At 41.9% G+C, this 19,604-nt stretch overlaps 1 protein-coding gene across 1 annotated transcript in view; it reads left to right on the top strand.

The window, feature by feature from the left end:
• Nucleotides 1-491: 491 nt before the first annotated feature.
• LOC135464549 (carbamoyl-phosphate synthase [ammonia], mitochondrial-like) overlaps nucleotides 492-19,604 on the top strand; it is a 63,130-nt gene continuing 44,017 nt past the window's right edge. Inside the window, 16 exon segments of the mRNA XM_064741973.1 lie at nucleotides 492-728; nucleotides 1,123-1,232; nucleotides 2,717-2,861; nucleotides 3,704-3,850; nucleotides 4,581-4,673; nucleotides 5,213-5,302; nucleotides 6,558-6,686; nucleotides 8,210-8,316; nucleotides 9,026-9,245; nucleotides 9,677-9,772; nucleotides 11,001-11,096; nucleotides 12,174-12,363; nucleotides 12,806-12,963; nucleotides 17,386-17,514; nucleotides 17,951-18,095; nucleotides 19,164-19,240. Coding sequence (XP_064598043.1) covers nucleotides 597-728; nucleotides 1,123-1,232; nucleotides 2,717-2,861; nucleotides 3,704-3,850; nucleotides 4,581-4,673; nucleotides 5,213-5,302; nucleotides 6,558-6,686; nucleotides 8,210-8,316; nucleotides 9,026-9,245; nucleotides 9,677-9,772; nucleotides 11,001-11,096; nucleotides 12,174-12,363; nucleotides 12,806-12,963; nucleotides 17,386-17,514; nucleotides 17,951-18,095; nucleotides 19,164-19,240 — 2,064 coding nt within the window. The 5' untranslated portion in view covers nucleotides 492-596.

The following is a 19,604-nucleotide window of genomic DNA, read 5'->3' as shown; positions in this document are numbered from 1 at the left end:
CTGGACCTGAAGTCCCAGTGGCTGCATAGGCGAGAGGCTCCTGTGTCATTGCTCTGCACTGGCAACCCAGCCACCCCGGCCACCCAGAAATAAATTTAAGTAAATAAATGTAAATATGAAAATATATCATTCTGACTTTTACTTTATTTTGCCATGGAGACACATAGGTTGATCTGTTTGGCAAGAGTATTTTTCTCACTACAGGTCGTCAGTGTCCTACCAAATTAATGAATGGTCAAGCTTTTCGCTATTTCTACATTATCTTCAAGACAGAGGGTTTGTCAGATGGTAGTTTACTCTGTCTGCTCCGATCTCCTCAACACATAATCATGATCGTCATGTTTTAAGTGAAAATTTCCTGTGTGTAAAATGCAAGTGAAATAAGAAGGCAATTCTTACAGGTTGGTTAATGCCTATTTTATTTTAATTAAATAAGAAAACTCATATTGTTGCTTCTAGTGACAAGGTGCTGATTTCCAGGAGGAGAGAATCTCAAGTAGAGGTAACTCAGGAGGAGGAAGGAATCTCAAGGGGAGTTAACCCAGGAGGAAAGAATCTCAAGGGGAGGTAACTGTCTAAGGGGAGATAATTCCACCATGTCTGTACTAAAGGCAGCTGTACTGCTACAGAAGAGCCTGTGTCACAAGAAGGTAGGATGCATGGGGTGGAGTCTAATATCCTTAAGAGGTGCATCTGTGGCCTGCAGCCGGAGTTCATTGTTAGAAAGGGTGAGTTTAGAATTTCTTGTTTGAGAAACGAGTATGTATTATTTAACTGCAACTGATGTATAAAGTGTACAACTGGAAGTTTTATATTTCAAATTTTCTTGTCATCTAAAACTACTGAAGCAAACGACTTGCTGCCTGTGAAGGTTAACATTTTGACAGTTTTGATGGTCTTTCAACATCTGATTAAACTTAATTTCCGTCTTGTCTGAGGCCAGGGGTGTATTTGGTGACCACTACCAATAATATAACTGAAGATGGCATGGCATTGAATCAAAAAAAGAAAGTCTCAGTATTTGATCTAGATGTCAGCTGATCTTAACTGACAGAGCTACTGTGAAACCGACTGAGATAGCTTGGAAAACATTTATGAAAAAAACTTTTTTTTGTTTTCCAGCCACGTAAAGCCTCCTTGGTTTTGGAAGACGGCAGCAAATATGAGGGGTACTCATTTGGTTCAGAGACTTCCATGGCTGGGGAGGTTGTGTTCAACACAGGGCTTGTTGGGTAAGGGAGAACAATGATGAACAAGAGTACTCTTGTGTGACGTCTGTTTGATTGGCGTATTTGTTAATATGAAAAACCACACATGACTGACGCTTATGTTCACTGAAAGACTACCATTCAAAGTATATTAAACAGGCATTAGATATTTTAGATTTTTTTTCAATCCAGTGAATGTTAGTGAAACTTCTTCTTGTCACAGCTTCAGTATGTCTCCATTATCAACATTATTTACTCTAGCTCTCTAACGACAAAGGTATTTGCTGTATAATAGTCTAAGCAATAGCCTATAGGCAGATTAAAGTCGGACATATTGGAAGGAAATTTCTTCCACTGCTTGAACTGTTCATACAGTAGGCCTACTGTATCATTAGTTGCTCAGTTGGTTAGAGCGCTAGCGCAGCGTAACGACCCAGGACCCTCTCACCAATGCGGTCACTGTGAGTTCAAGTCCAGTTCGTGCTGGCTTCCTCTCCGGCCGTACGTGGGAAGGTCTGTCAGCAACCTGGGGATAGTCGTTGGTTTCCACCGTGTTACAGGTTGTGCTGTTACAGGTGATTCTCACCCCTTAATAAGGCTTAAGGAAATCGTAATAGGATTGTTGTACAATTGGATTCCTGCTCAGTTCTGACACAAAGTTCTGAGGAGGAGACAGAACAGTGCTGGTCAGTAATTCTCTGACAAGAAACCAGATGTAAATAAATGCATCATACCAGGCCTTGGACTTGGAAGTAGGAGATTGCTTGCTAAGAAACCATTTCTGGTCTAGCTCCAGCAACTTTTCTTCATCCCTCATTTATGATGAATGACTTTCTGTAAAACTTTTCTGAGGCGCCGATGAAGGTAACTGCCTATTCAGGGTTGCTGGACCTTCTTCCAGCAACCATATTGGAGGACTGTTGTTATGCATGTACCAGTCTGTGTTAAGAGGCCTCCAATATGGCTGCCTGGTTATTGTTCTGTCAGGGTGATGATGTTACCCCTCTGTATCTCAGCTCCAAGAGAAGAGCCTGATAAGTATCTGTGCAGTGTCACTGCAATACCTAGAAGAGAAGAAATAGGGCCTTTGAAGCCCTCAAACCTAATTGCACCGAGCTAGAAGGAAGCACCCCAAAAGGGCATCCAAAATTGCAAAAGAAGCTTCTAGGGCGCTTGCGAAGCCCCTTAGGCTGCTGTTATGCAATAGACTAGAAGCCCCTTTTTGGAGCGTCATCAGATCGTTTAATAGGAGAGCCATCAGGCTATTGTTTTTGCAGTACACTGGGCTTCAGCTGGAAGTACTGCAGTATGACTTACACTTCAGCAGTGAATTAATTTGAACTCAAAATGCCTGTATTGAGTTTTAAACTCCTTTGGGCCTGCACTTCTATGACATTGAAATTTTGCTTGATTTGGCTGTAGATCGCCAGTGATAGTGATTCTACCCTCTTAATGAAGTAAGAAATTCTTGGACATTGATGATTTGATGCTTCATGTTTCATATTCAGTTACCCAGAAGCCCTGACTGACCCCAGCTACAGAGGTCAAATCTTGACCTTGACCTACCCGATCTTGGGTAACTATGGCGTCCCAGACACGAAGGCGAGGGATCAATACGGACTGATGCTGAACGTCGAGTCTGATCATATACATGTAAGTACCCTTAATCCAAAGAAAAAACTAATGTGAAGTGAACGTCTGACCATTGCTTTATTTTTGTTGAGTTTTTTCAACATGTAGGATTATGAAAATCTTGTTTATGGGGCCTTCGTGTTAACTGACAAAAATGTTGTTGCACACGCCAGTCATGCTGATACGCTGGCTGGCTGCAATATCTGGCGCTCTCTATAATCTGAGATTATAGGTGCTGTGGTTACTTCTCTTCACTGCCCATTTTCAGCAACCAGCGAAGGGCCATGGGTTTTGTTTCTCACCATACTGCTAGCCGCCATCGTATAAGTGAAATATTGTTGAGTATGACATAAAACATCCATGAGATTATAGGTGCTGTGGGTAGTTCTAGTCTCCATTTTCAGCAACCTGCAAATGGCCGTGGCTTTGGTTTCCTCCCACCATAATGCTGGCCGCCAGCATTATGAATTAAAAATTAATTTATTTTTTATTTGATTGGTGTTTTGCACCAGACTCAAGAATATTCACTTCCTTGACAACGTCCAGCATTATGGTGGGAGGAAAACAGGCAAAGCTCACCTGCCATCTTACAAAGAGATCTTATACTTACATTTAAATTTCAATCCTTGAACTTAGTATTTTCCTTTCCATTATTCTAGCTGAAACTTTTTTTTACACTATCTTTTAACCAGAATTTATGTTTTGATCTTGGTATATAGGAAATGAGAATTTTAAAGTGATTTTAAATTTTGACTTCAAGTTGTAGAGTGCTTCATGATCTTGGGGCCAGGGGAATAAAAAAAGAAAATGTTTATTTTTGTATCTCTGCTGAGATGAACCCTTTAAGCTTATTTCTTTTTCAGGTAGCTGGATTGTTAGTTCAGGACTACTCACATCAACACAGTCACTGGAATTCTGCCAAATCGTTAGCTCAGTGGCTCCAGGAAGAGAAGATCCCGGCTTTGTACGGCATCGACACGCGGATGATCACGAAGAAAGTCCGAGACAAGGTGTGAACATGTCATTCTTCATGTTGGAATAAAAAGAGAGAGGAATTCTGACTTAGCAGCAGTGGACAGACAACCGTACCATACTACTACACATGTTAAATCATATGTAACGTGTAATAATCACATCTTCCCAGACCATACATGATTTCAGCACCAGCTTTTGCCACACTCTCACTAGAATTGATGCAATGACTGGATTAGCGCATGCTTCTATATTATTTTTAGCTACCAAATCTAAAGTTTTTCTGCTTTGCCGTTTTTTAAGAAACGGAGACGCCGTTCATTACCTGGATCTTACTGAAGAGTTTAAACTTGGTGACCTTTGTACTTTGCTTGTGGTTCTCAGTGCATTGGAACTGAAGACCAGTAAGGTTGCAAATTCAAATCCAGTTCTTGCTGTTCAACTTCAGGTGTCAGCCTGGCAGGTTGTCAAATAGCTTGGAAAGGGGACTGGTTTCCCTTTGCTCACAAAGTCTTAAGATTACTCATTAAATACTGATCTAAAGAAAAAAAGATTAATTGACAAATGATGTGAACAAAACCTGTAAGGAGAGTAGTAACTTTGTTGTGTTTTTGAATCTGCTACTGTGTTTATGAATGATGCACAAAAAGACAGTATTAGTGAAATATTATTGAGCATGGCGCGAACCACCTATCGGATAAATCGGACGCTCGGTGACCATCAAGGTATATACAATACACTCAGACCATAAACTCTTCTTTTGAACAGGGTACTGTGTTAGGCAAAATAGAGTTTGACGGCGACCCAGTGGAGTTTATCGATCACAATTTGCGAAACCTCATGTCTGAGATATCTACGAAGGTAAGTCTAAAATTTGCGATTATCACCTTGAATTTAGAGTAACACGATCACGAAGTGTAAATTTAGTTGTTACAGTTATGTCATTGTCACATTTACTTTAAAATTTTTGCTCTCCAGCTGTACGTGGAATGGTCTGGCAGCAACCTGCAGATGGTTGTGCGATTTTCCCACCCTGGTTTCTTCCCACCATGATAATGCTGGTTGTTGTTGTATAAGTGAAATATGAATACGGCATACAACACCAATCAAATAAATAAATTAAAATTTCGCCATGGTGTGGCTAAAATATTGCCGATGTAGATTATAAGCCATAATCATTCATTCATGTACTTTAAAATGTCATGCGGTGAAATATTCTTTAAAACGGCGTAAAACACCAATCAAATAAAGAAATAAATAAAATGTCATGTTTGATGGATACCATGTTAATTGGAAATGCACGAATCGAAAATGGATTGTAAATTCCACAGTAAAGTACTCTGTTATATTGAAATAGGCCGTGATTGACAGTTTGTTATTTGCTGAATACTTTATTTCAGGAAATTAAAGTTTATGGAAAGGGGAATCCGCTGAAGATTGTGGCCGTGGATTGTGGAATTAAACACAATATGGTCCGCAGTCTAATTCAGGTAATATTGGTCATCATTGAGAACTGTGATAAAATGACAACGTACGACAAGAAAGATTGTGTACACCTAAATGAATTCCATAAAATGTCATTGTTATTGTTACAGTGGGTTTCTGTGTAATAGATACAGATATGGCAGGATTTTAATGCACCACATTATAGTAGTTACATGGTTACTCAGTGTTAGGATGCAGATATACATGGTGTCAGTAAGTAACCCTTGTATCGGGCGAGGCATCAGCTGAGGACTGAGTCACTGAATAACTACATAACAAATATATCGTGCAAAGACCCATCAATTCAGTGCAGAAGACCGATGTACAGATGAATGGCTTCAGCAAAGTGGCCATTGTTTTCACAACCCAACAAGGGGAGATAACCTACTCAGCAGACTCATTTGACGTCGTCTGCAGGATACGGTAATATACACGGCCGTTGTTGTCCAAAGAAAAGCTTGGTATTTTACCTAATGCGGGATATGGTTTAAAAATCCGGCCTTGGGCATGGAATTTGCACATTTCCGCGGTCTCACTGCTTCAGGGGGCCTTAGGGACAATACAGAGTCTAAGATGTGACGATTTGTGCATGTCTATACGTCACATGTGAAGAAAGTTTATCAATAACTTGCCAAAAGTCGGTGGTTTATATCAGGCTGTCTAGATTCCACCACCTGTAAAGAGGACCACCATCGTATCAGGGAAAACTTTTCGAGTTTGGCGTTAAATACTGTCCTGCAGAGGCCCATAGCCTTCTGTCTGCTACCTCTGCTGGAAGAGCTCGTAAATCTTATACAGCCGGTTAATTAGCTTAATCCAAAATGACCAGTGGAAGCTGGAACATATTGTTTAGACAAAGTTACTCTGACAGAACAAAGTTGTAAGTTGAATACAAGCTAAATTGTATTACATTCGTTGATGCAGGCTGGAATTTATGTTTAGAGACAAATCATGGTTTTCTTGTGGTTTGGCCCAGGCACTTTTAAAACAATTTTTTATTCTTTTTGGAAATGTTGGGCCCTTTAGTAGACACCCTGCCTCAGTAAGTTTTGTAAATTTTAATGAAGACACACCTCCACTTAGACAAATAAAAGTCTTCACACTTTTGCCAAGGTAACTATTTTGCTCATCCTAACACGGGTTATGTCACTTTTCAGTTGTATCAGAAAACCAGGTGTGCCTTGCACAGAGCTTAGAACTGATAGATTCGAATTAAACACTGCGGCCATGAAATAAAATCTATAACTTTTTCTTTTACAGAGAGGTGCAGAAGTCACTGTTGTTCCGTGGGATTATGACTTCAGTAAGGATGTCTTTGATGGTCTTTTCATATCCAATGGCCCAGGAGATCCTAAGCTAGCCACAGCTACCATCGAAAATATCAGAAAGGTACGTGGGAAAGTAGCGGATAATGACACCCATAGGCTGTTTGTTTGTGTTAAACTGTAGAAGTTGGGGCCTCTGTGGCCTAGTGATTAGCATGCTAGCGCAGCACATTGACTGATAAGCATCTTACCAATGTGATGGCTGTGTCCATCTCATGCATGCTTCCTCTTTGGTCATACGGGGGAAGGTCTGTCAGCAACCTGCAGGGTTCCCTTCGACCATAATGCTGGCCGTCATTGTGTAAGTGAATTATTTTTGAGTTAGGAGTAAAACACCAAGCAAATAAATAAATATAAACTGTTCGAGTGAGTAATTAGTTGACTCCATTAGATATTCTGCTGCTTATTGTCACACAAAGACTTTTGAAAGTAACAAATGGGTCCAATGTTCACGGGCCTAATCCAAATTATTTTACAACCCATTAAAAATGTTTGGGAGTCACAGTTTTGAGATTCCAGACTTCCTTGAGAAACCTCAGACTTTTTTCTGACCATGAGTTTCCATGCCTACAAGTCATTCAGTTATTCGCCAAATGTCAGTGGGCTACTCTAGGCATTCCCTGCCACCCGTAAACCAACCCGCGTGACATAAGTGAAGCCCCCATGTCATTATTCATCAGAGTGATCACATTCCAGATATCCTGAAATGAAAAACGATTATGCAGTTGATAGATTTACGAAATAAAGCCACGTTCACTAAATCGTAAGTTTTCCAGATTATATCCTCAAGTACAGGAAAATCTAATTGCGCTTTGACATCTGTAAATTAAAAGCTGTAAATAGAGCAATTAAAGGCAAAGAAAATTGAAATGTTAATAATATGTCAAATGAAAGACCATTAAACACTGTCTATAAAAAATAGGCTGATTTAAGTTATGGAATGTTTTCAGCCTGTTTAAATGCATTTGAAACTTTAGATTCTGCGCTGGCACCAATGATGTCACATCAAGTTTTGATTTCAGATGAAACATTTCGTTGCTTTCATCATTTTAAGTGCATTTAGACATAGATCTATGAATACATTCACAGAATGGACCCTGGAACAAACTATTTTAAGAAAAAAATATGGATATTATTTTTCTGTTAGCCTAGAGGCCACCATAGAATCTGGCTCCAGGGTCACAAAGCTGTCTTAGACTTAAAAAGTCGTCCTTAGTCTTAACTTATCACATTATTTCTGATCTCAGACTTAAACTTAAAGACAAATTTTCGATGTTATCGAGAAGAACTAAAATAACTCTCAGCAGTGAAGTAAAGATTTCTAGGTTAAATCAGAATTGTAGTGCAGTACACTATTTTGAAGTTGACAAAGCCTGATTTGAGTCTAAAACACCTTCAGAAGCCTGAGGCCTTATGTTTTAAAAGCATTTTACTTGGGTGGAAAAATTTTTGAAAAATAGTCAGACTATTTTCCTGTACAGGGTTTAATGGTCTTATCATCTGATATATGAACACTGCTGATGAAGACAAATTCTGGTTGGCAGTCTTCTGCACACATTGGATGATCTCTGTTGTTGTTGTTGTCAGGTGCTGGAGAGCGATCGCACGGAGCCAGTATTCGGGATCTGTATGGGAAATCAGCTGACGGCCCTGGCCGCGGGTGCGAAGACATACAAACTGCCCCTTGGAAACAGGTAACTCAGCTGTAACTAATCTGTTGTAATGAAAGGCAGGATTTGTATGGGGCGCTGAAATGTGAAAGTGGTGTAAATCCTTAGAACGGAGTTAAACATTAATTAGTAAAATAAATTTAAATAAATATGATATCAATCAAAATCAAGAGGGACACATTTACTGAATACATTGGTTACAGCATACAAGGTAAATAGGTGAACACCTGTCTGAATCAGTTTATTAATTAGGGTATAGTGTTGTTTTGGGCCTAAGCTGGCTTAGTGAACTAAAGTGTTGGTTTCACTGTAGTTGAAAATTATGTGACCAATTTTTGGCACCAGCTTGAAATTAGGAGTCCATCATGTGGCTGTGGAAGCTCAGCCAGTTTACTGCGGACACTCAGGGTTTTCATTTAGAATTGGAAGAGGAGGTCAGAGTCATGTAGTCATGACAGTCATGTAGGTCAGTCAGTCTAATAAATTAGTCAGTGACTGAATTGAGAGTCACTCAAGTAAAACCAGTCAAATAATTGAAAGAAATAACTGAGAGTGTCTGCCAACTGAGCCAGTAAGTGAGTCAAATAAGTGAGCCAGTGGGTCATACAGTCTAAAATAAGTCAGTTTGAGCCAAATAAGTGATTCGAATAAGTTTTCCAGTGAGTCAGATAAGTCTGCCAGTGAGTCAGATAACTGCCAATGAGTCGAATAAGTCAGCCACTCCTTGTTACAGAGGACACAACCAGCCTGTGATGAATGTGTTGACTGGTCAAGCCTTCATAACGTCCCAAAACCACGGCTACGCCATTGAGAATGACACCATCCCACCTGGCTGGGAAGTCCTCTTTGAGAACGTCAACGATAAGACTAACGAGGGTATTATGCACTGTAGTCGCCCCATTTTTACGGCCCAGTTCCACCCAGAGGCTTGGGGAGGACCCACGGATACAGAGGTAGGGGAGTAAAGAAGGAATAATAGAGCGTAGGGGGATACTGAAGTGGAGATGGGGTTACTTTCATTTTCTGTTCTGATACTTTCTTTCGTCTGTGTCACAGACAATGGTGGAGATTGCATCTTCCTTTTCTGTTTTTACTTTCAATTTCTTTTGGACAGTTTCATAGCCTTGTTCAAACCACAGGGGACACTTGTGTCCATTGTCTGTTTTTAATGAAGGTCACTTGATTATTGTTTGTTTCTACTTTCAGTTTCTGTTTGATACTTTCTTTAGACTTTGTCATACTGAATAATGGTACAGGTTACACTTTCATTTTCTTCTCTCATGTTATCTGACAGTCAAATGGAACAAACAAAAACATGGGACATATGTGTCCAATGTTTGTTTTTAGTGAGGGTCACCTGATGAGTGTCTGTTTTTACTTTCAGTTTCTGTTTGACAGTTTCATAGCTCTGGTCACCAGTGGAGGCCAGAGTGTAGCCGATGTCATTAAACCCCCTCCCCCTAAACCAAAAAGGTTGGATGTGAGTATGTGGTAATTAAGTACTTGTAGGCCATCCAAGATTTAACAACAACACACATAAATGTGACCACATTTATTAGTCTGGTGTCCGTCATATGTGAAATATTCTTGAGTAATGTGTGAAACACCAGTCAAATAAATATATTTATTAGTCTGGATATATTTTCTAAAAACAGTTGCTTACCACTACTTGTAATAAATTTAAATTGCAATCAAAGTCAGCCAAGGGAGTACATCTAGTAGATGCAATTTCCGACACTGATAAACTGAGAACATCGAAGATACTGGCTTGTGTGAGACGCGATCTCTAGGCTTAGGGTTTGTAGCCCCAAGGCTGTACCAACTCAGCTATCCAGCCAGCCCTGTTATTGCTGGTCGCGATTTATCAGTGTAAGAAATTACACCTACTCATTGTATTCCCTGACGATGATTGCAGTTTTTCTTTCGAAACAATGAGTCTTCTCTTTGTGTGTCTTCGTGCAAAAATCATTGATTGCATATAACTGGACTCTGACAAGCGAGACGTTCCATCTGGTTGGATAGTTCAGTTCGTAGAGCGGTGGGTCTGGACACCGAGGCGTGAGTTCATGTCTCGCCTCGACCAGTACTGTCGCTTTTCTCGATTTATCAGTGTAGGCAATTACATCTACTTGATATGATAAATAGATGTGAAAAAAAATTAAATGAGTGCTGTGTTGTTCCTTATAGGGAGGCTGCATTGTTTTTAAATCCCGTGAGGTGGCGCTAGTATGAAGCAGGACCTTGAGATATTGTTCTGTCAAAAATGGATTGTAGCGCAACGTCTTCAGTGTTACATTGTATCAGTTTCTATTGTAATGTTGTACTGTCTTCTATGTGATCTCATAAGGATGAACTGGGAAAGGAACATTGTGCTGCTGGGCGTCCCCATTACACCAGTAATTCTAATTCTGAACCTAAAAGCATACAGAATCAATTCTGATTGGCTTATGTGAGAGATAGGCAAGTCCAGGCTATGCCTTGTCGATTCTGATTGGATGCTGTGAGAGATAGGCAAGTCCAGGCTATGCCTAGCCTAAGGTGAATTTTAGGTTTGGCAGATTTATTCATGTGTGACCAGAACTTCAGGGTTTAACCTAGGAAACCCTGTCTTCACTGTCGGCCAATCACTCTCGGTTCTGTATCCCTTTAAGGTCTAATTTTTTATTTTTTTTTTTTTTAATTTATTTATAAGATATGCTGTATTCCAGGTATCTAAGGTACTGGTGCTGGGCAGCGGAGGTCTGTCCATAGGACAGGCTGGGGAGTTTGACTACAGTGGCTCACAGGCTGTAAAGGCACTCAAGGTAAATAATTTGTTCTGTGTGTATGATTGGTACCTGTAGTCTTGGATCAGTAGGGGAGGTTTGAGTACAAACTCTTTCACTGCTTCGATGGCCTAATGGTTTGAACTCCGAATCGAAGTCAGGAGTCCCGGGTTCAAACCTGGGTCAGGTCATACCAAAGACTTCAAAAATAGTATTTGTTTCTGCCTTGCTTGGCACTTGGCACCGAGAGGTTAGAGGAAGGAAACAGGACTGGTTGGCCGGGTGTTAGTATTATGTGTCTGGGTGGAGTGTCATGTTTGGTGTCTTTGGCATGATATTTAGTGGTGGCAGCACTTTGGTGACATGGACTCCCCCTGCCATAAGAAGACATGTTCACACACCTACTAACTGCCCGTTGTCACATGACTCCTCAGCGTCATGTGACTGAGAAAAGTGGGATGTAAAATACCTTGGATATGTACATACCTCGTAGAAGTGGATGGTATGAAATAATGAGGCAGCATTATAAGTCCCAAGCAGCTTTTCTTGACCTATAATTTGCTGAGGACCCCTTGTCCTCCACGTTGGAGACTTCATCAGTCACATACCATACATTAGTGATTTCACGTGGGCATTCTACGTCAGCAGGTTGCTGGCAGAGCTTTGTGGGTACCGCTGAAGATGAAGGAGGCCAGTATTATGGTGTTATTTATTTATTGATTTATTTATTTGATTGATGTTTTACGCTGTACTCAAGAATATTTCACTTATACGACGGCGGCCAGCATTATGGTGGGTGGAAACCGGGCAGAGCCCGGGGGAAACCCACGTCCATCTGCAGGTTGCTGGCAAACCTTCCCACGTACGGCCGGAGAGGAAGCCAGCATGAGCTGGACTTGAACTTACAGCAACTGCATTGGTGAGAGACTCCTGGGTCATTACGCTGCGCTAGCGCGCTAACCAACTGAGCCATGGAGGCCCCCATTTTGGTGTTAAGAAACCTAGCAAAGCCTGAGCTGTCGCCCCTTTTATGATTAGCTCTACGACCGATGGAGTGTGATTCATGTGGGCTAGTTTCATAGCATTTTCAATTCTTGAATTTCATTGGTTGGTCAGGAAGAGAACATCCAGACTGTTCTGATGAACCCAAACATCGCCTCCGTGCAAACGAACGCTGAGGGCGAGAAACAGGCCGATGTAGTGTATTTTCTGCCTGTAACTCCAGCATTTGTGAAAGAGGTGATAAAGAGAGAGAGACCAGATGGACTTCTGCTGTCCATGGGTGGACAGACCGCGCTTAACTGTGGTATTTATAAACATATTTTTATTTTACAGATCACTAAAGTTTGTTTTTTAGTTTTTAATTTGAGAGAAATTTCAATCTCTAACTTTGAGATTTGTAGAGAATACTGAAGTTTTGATGAAGTTTTGATTTCAGTAGAATTTTAGTCTGTAATTTGGAGAAATTTACCAAATGCGATAGCTTTAAAAAGATTTTGTTCTTCGATTTTGCACTACGAAAAAGTTTTGCAAAGCCAGTCTATAATTTAGGATCAGAACTGCTGTTCTTATTCAAAAGAAACAATACCAGTTTTGTCTGTGATTTTGTTCTTTCCTAAAATACGTTTCCTTATTTGTCATGCTTTGCTGAGAAATATAAAGACAGAAAAGATATTTGTTTTATATGCCTGTATGTTTGCCTGTATGTCTGTCTGTTTGTCTGATTGTCTGTCTGATTTTCTCTCCAGGAATTGAGCTGCACAGGTCTGGCGTGTTGGAGGAGTTTGGTGTGAGAGTGTTGGGCACTCCAGTGTCCAGTATCGAAGCCACGGAAGATCGTCAGATATTTGCAGATAAGCTGAAGGAAATTGATGAAAAACTGGCGCCGAGTTTAGCAGTGGAATCGGTAAGTTTGTAACTAAAGGAAGAATAGTATCTTAACTATCCCAGACTGTCGTAATATGTGAATTATATTTTGTTATACTTTCACCCTGTGTTTGTGTGAATATTTATTTATTTATTTATTTGATTAGTGTTTTACGCCGTACTCAAGAATATTTCACTTATACGACAGCGACCAGCATTATGGTGGGAGGAAACCGGGCAGAGTCTGTTGGAATTGTGTGAGTGAAATCCGTAGAGGATAACCAAACTACTGTTGACAACCGTAATGAAAGCTCATGACGAGCATGGCCTAAGGACCTTGTCTGGAGAAAAAAGGAAATCATTCAGAGCAGACCAGTAGTAAGTTTTATTGCTGTAAAATTATTTGACGTGTAGTATACCTTCAGTGCATAATACTATGTTGATCGCATCCAGATTTCGTTTCAGGACATTGCTCTGACTGTCGGCTTGTTTTTCTCTTGCTTGCATGGTGCAGTTTTACTCTCGCATGGTGCAGACACAACTGTTTGCTGTACAGCTTTACTCTTGCATGGTGCAGACATGACTGTTTGCTGTGCAGCTTTACTCTCGCATGGTGCAGACATGACTGTTTGCTGTGCTGCTTCACTCTTACATGGTTCAGACACGACTGTTTACTGTGCAGCTTTACTGTCGCATGGTGCAGAGACGACTGTTTACTGTGCAGCTGTACTCTCGCATGGTGCAGACACAACTGTTTACTGTGCTGCTTTACTCTTGCATGGTTCAGACACGACTGTTTACTGTGCAGCTTTACTCTCGCATGGTGCAGACACGACTGTTTACTGTGCAGCTTTACTCTCGCATGGTTCAGACACGACTGTTTGCTGTGCTGCTTTACTCTCGCCTGGTGCAGACACGACTGTTTGCTGTGCAGCTTTACTCTCGCATGGTGCAGACACAACTGTTTACTGTGCAGCTTTACTCTCGCATGGTGCAGACACAACTGTTTGCTGTACAGCTTTACTCTTGCATGGTGCAGACACGACTGTTTGCTGTGCAGCTTTACTCTCGCATGGTGCAGACATGACTGTTTGCTGTGCTGCTTCACTCTTGCATGGTTCAGACACGACTGTTTACTGTGTAGCTTTACTCTCGCATGGTGCAGAGACGACTGTTTATTGTGCAGCTGTACTCTTGCATGGTGCAGACACAACTGTTTGCTGTGCTGCTTTACTCTTGCATGGTTCAGACACGACTGTTTACTGTGCAGCTTTACTCTCGCATGGTGCAGACACAACTGTTTACTGTGCAGCTTTACTCTCGCATGGTTCAGACACGACTGTTTGCTGTGCTGCTTTACTGTCGCATGGTGCAGACACGACTGTTTGCTGTGCAGCTTTACTCTCGCATGGTGCAGACACAACTGTTTACTGTGCAGCTTTACTCTCACATGGTGCAGACATGACTGTTTACTGTGCAGCTTTACTCTTGCATGGTGCAGACATGACTGTTTACTGTGCAGCTTTACTCTCGCATGGTGCAGACACGGCTGTTTACTGTGCAGCTTTACTCTTGCATGGTGCAGACACGACTGTTTGCTGTGCTGCTTCACTCTTGCATGGTGCAGACACGACTGTTTACTGTGCAGCTTTACTCTTGCATGGTGCAGACACGACTGTTTACTGTGCAGCTTTACTCTCGCATGGTGCAGACAGGACTGTTTTACTGTGCAGCTGTACTCTTGCACAGTGCAGTCATGACTGTTTACTGTGCAGCTTTACTCTTGCATGGTACAGACACGACTGTTTACTGTGCAGCTTTACTCTTGCATGGTGCAGACACGACCGTTTACTGTGCAGCTTTACTCTTGCATGGTGCAGATGCGACTTTACTGTGCAGCTTTACTCTTGCATGGTGCAGACATGACTGTTTACTGTGCAGCTTTACTCTCGCATGCTGCAGACACGGCTGTTTACTGTGCAGCTTTACTCTCGCATGGTGCAGACACGACTGTTTGCTGTGCAGCTTTACTCTCGCATGGTGCAGACACGACTGTTTGCTGTGCTGCTTTACTCTCGCATGGTGCAGGTACGACTGTTTACTGTGCAGCTTTACTCTTGCATGGTGCAGACATGACTGTTTGCTGTGCTGCTTCACTCTTGCATGGTGCAGACACGACTGTTTACTGTGCAGCTTTACTCTTGCATGGTTCAGACACGACTGTTTACTGTGCAGCTTTACTCTTGCATGGTGCAGACAGGACTGTTTTACTGTGCAGCTGTACTCTTGCACAGTGCAGTCATGACTGTTTACTGTGCAGCTTTACTCTTGCATGGTACAGACACGACTGTTTACTGTGGCAGCTTTACTCTTGCATGGTGCAGACACGACCGTTTACTGTGCAGCTTTACTCTTGCATGGTGCAGATACGACTGTTTACTATGCAGCTTTACTCTTGCATGGTTCAGACACGACTGTTTACTGTGCAGCTTTACTCTTGCATGGTTCAGAGACGACTGTTTATTGTGCAGCTTTACTCTTGCATGGTGCAGACACTACTGTTTACTGTGCAGCTTTACTCTCGCATGGTGCAGGTACGACTGTTTACTGTGCAGCTTTACTCTTGCATGGTACAGACACGACTGTTTGCTGTACAGCTTTACTCTTGCATGGTGCAGACACGACTGTTTACTGTGCAGCTTTACTCTTGCATGGTGCAGACACGACTTTTTACTGTGCAGCTTTACTCTCGCATGGTGCAGACACTACTGTTTACTGTGCAGCTGTACTCTCGCATGGTGCAGAGACGACTGTTTACTGTGCAGCTTTACTCTTGCATAGTGCAGGTATGATTGTTTACTGTGCAGCTGTACTCTTGCATGGTGCAGAGACGACTGTTTACTGTGCAGCTTTACTCTTGCATGGTTCAGACACGACTGTTTTACTGTGCAGCTTTACTGTCGCATGGTTCAGACATGACTGTTTACTGTGCAGCTTTACTGTCCGCATGGTGCAGAGACGACTGTTTACTGTGCAGCTTTACTCTTGCATGGTGCAGACACGACTGTTTACTGTGCAGCTGTACTCTTGCATGGTGCAGACACGACTGTTTACTGTGCAGCTTTACTCTTGCATGGTTCAGACACGACTGTTTACTGTGCAGCTTTACTCACTTACACGGGGAAATGTATTGGCTCACATTTCCGGGACCATCTCGCAACTACCCCCATCCTTTTCTCCCAAACACCTCACATGAATATGGTGTGGACAGATATGATAGCTCAAGCGATAGGTGCAAGTTTGAATCACATCTGTCAGTTGCAGAAAATAAGAGGTATATAAGCACATGATTTATGGGGACAGTCCTTAAAGTGAAAATGAAAGTGAAATGCCAGAGACCTAGTACAAGTGTGCTGGTGTTGAGCTAGCGGCCTACTACAAGTGTGCTGGTTTTGAGCTAGTGGCCTGCTACAATTTTGCTGGTGTTGAGCTAGTGGCCTACTACATTTTGCTGGTGTTGAGCTAGTGGCCTACTACATTTTGCTGGTGTTGAGCTAGTGGCCTATTACACGTGTGCTGGTGTTGAGTTAGTGGCCTGCTACAGTTTTGCTGGTGTTGAGCTAGTGACCCACTACAAGTGGCCTGGTGTTCAGCTAGTGGCCTACTACAAGTGGCCTGGTGTTCAGCTAGTGGCCCACTACAAGTGGCCTGGTGTTGAGCCAGTGGCCTACTACAAGTGTGCTGGTGATGAGCTAGTGGCCTACTAGCTAGTGGAAAATAGCACTATTGTATTTCACTGAAAGATTTGTGTGAAAAAATTCACTTGCAGCAGATAAAGCTCATAAAATGACACTTTTGATAGCAATACTTAAGTTTTTCTGATACAATGATGATGATGGATGTGTTGCCCTATACTGTGATGACCTATGTGTTTTTCTATACTGTGATGACAGATGTGTTGCCCTGTACTGTGTTGACGGATGTCTTGCCTATACTGTGATGACTGATGTGTTGCCCTATACTGTGCTGAAGGATGTGTTGCCCTATACTGGGATGACTGATATGTTGCCCTATACTGTATTAATGGATGTGTTCCCCTATACTGTGATGACTGATGTGTTTCTCTATACTGTGATGACTTATGTGTTGTCCTGTACTGTGATGGCTGATATGTTGCCCTACATTGTGATGATGGATGTGTTGCCCTATACTGGGATGACTGATATGTTGCCCTATACTGTATTAATGGATGTGTTCCCCTATACTGTGATGACTGATGTGTTTCTCTATACTGTGATGACTTATGTGTTGTCCTGTACTGTGATGGCTGATGTGTTGCCCTACATTGTGGTGATGGATGTGTTGCCCTATACTGTGATGACTTATGTGTTGCCCTGTACTGTGATGACTGATGTGTTGCCCTGTACTGTGATGACTGATGTGTTGCCCTTCTCTTTATCAGGTGGAGTCTGCTCTTAAGGCTGCTGATAACATTGGGTACCCTGTGATGGTGAGGGCAGCATACGCTCTCGGCGGGCTGGGGTCGGGCTTAGCCAGTGACGAGGCGCATTTGGAAAACATTGCCAGGAATGTAAGTAGATTGTGGGTTTTGAGATTAGTAGCGGTCCTCCCAAGAGCTTGAATTTAACAATGTCATTCAAAGTTTTTTAGCAATCAAAAGAGCTAAACTCAATTTTAGACTTTGTCTGCCATGATAAGCTTCACTGTGCAGACAGGGCCATGTACTTCATGTGTCTGGCCTATGTGTTACCTACCCTCATCTGATTGATTGGTAAAGGAAATTCCTGCTCTCTGATTGGCTTGTCAACCTTCCCTGTGATTGGTTGCTGTGAACCTTAAATTAGCTTGCTGATTGGTCCGAAAGCAAGCCTTTTCAATGGAACTTGTGTTAAATAAAATATATTCAGTCCGTTGATTTTCACTTCATAAACAGGGGTTTTGTACTTCCTTTACATCCTTTTTAATATAGATTTTGCTTAATGATATTTATATATTTTTCTTCTCAGGCACTTGCCTTGACCAATCAAATTCTGATTGAGAAGTCGCTGCTGGGCTGGAAGGAAGTGGAGTACGAAGTCGTCCGTGATGCGGCAGATAACTGTATAACTGTGTGTAACATGGAAAACCTGGATCCGCTGGGTGTGCACACCGGTAAGGCTATATTTTTCAGGTTGTCATGGCAACCAGATCGTGGCTGCATAAGTGAAATATTCTTGAGGATGGCGTAAACACCAATCAAATAAATAAATAATTAAGAGTGAATATTGTTGTGTAAGGTTCATAAAGTAAAGGTATGCAAGATGTCATCATTTTAGCTATAATGGTGAGATACTGGCTTAGGTATGCAAGATGTCATCATTTTAATTATAATGGGGGGATACTGGCTTAGGTATGTAGATGTCATCATTTTGGCTATAATGGTGGGATACTGGCTCAGGTATGTAGATGTCATTTTAACTATAATGGTGGGATACTGGCGTAGGTATGTAGATGTCATCATTTTGGGCATAATGGTGGGATACTGGCTTAGGTATGTAGATGTCATCGTTTTGGGCATAATGATGGGATACTGGTTTAGGTATGTAGATGTCATCGTTTTGGTTATAATCGTGGGATACTGGCTTAGGTATGTAGATGTCATTGTTTTGGCTATAATGGTGGGATACTGGCTTAGGTATGTAGATGTCATTGTTTTGGCTATAATGGTGGGATACTGGCTTAGGTATGTAGATGTCATCGTTTTGACTATAATGGTGGGATACAGGCTTAGGTATGTAGATGTCATCGTTTTGGGCATAATGATGGGATACTGGCTTAGGTATGTAGATGTCATCGTTTTGGGCATAATGGTGGGATACTGGCTTAGGTATGTAGATGTCATCGTTTTGGGCATAATGGTGGGATACTGGCTTAGGTATGTAGATGTCATCGTTTTGACTATAATGGTGGGATACTGGCTTAGGTATGTAGATGTCATCGTTTTGGGCATAATGGTGGGATACTGGCTTAGGTATGTAGATGTCATCGTTTTGGGCATAATGGTGGGATACTAGCTTAGGTATGTAGATTCATCAGGAAGACTTCTGATAAACAGGGGCTTAATTTGTGCATAAAATGGGGTAATTGGCTCTAGGTAAGCATTTGGGTATTAACTTTTGTAGCAGAATCTGGAGTCTGGAGTTCATCTTTAACGTTCTTAACTTCCTCTATCTCCTGAAGGCGACTCCATTGTTGTGGCCCCCAGTCAGACTCTGTCCAACAGAGAATTCCATCTTCTCAGAGAAACAGCTTTAAAGGTACGTGAACAAACATTTAGTTTGATTTAGTTATGTTTATGATGTACTCGAGAATATTTCACTTGTGGCGGTGTCGTCCAGCATTATGGTGGAAGGAAACCAGGCAGAGCCCCCGGGGGAAACTGAAGAACCTGCCCAAATAGACTGGAGAGGACTTGAACTCACAGCGAGCACTTTGGTGCGAGGCTTCTGGGTTATTGTGCTGTGCTAGCATGCTATCCACAAGGCCATAGTAGTGTGGCCATAACCAGATGTGTGGGCTAAGACTGTGGCATGAGCACTATTTCCAAATGCACCCTACGATCGTAAACAAAGAGTGGTGCATCATACCCAGAGAACAACAACAACAACGCCCTCTCAGATT

Source organism: Liolophura sinensis, chromosome 4 (assembly GCF_032854445.1).
Source record: "Liolophura sinensis isolate JHLJ2023 chromosome 4, CUHK_Ljap_v2, whole genome shotgun sequence".
Classification (NCBI taxonomy): Eukaryota; Metazoa; Mollusca; class Polyplacophora; order Chitonida; family Chitonidae; genus Liolophura; species Liolophura sinensis.
The sequence above is the reverse complement of the archived record's forward strand: the minus strand, read 5'-3'. Positions and strand labels throughout refer to the sequence as shown.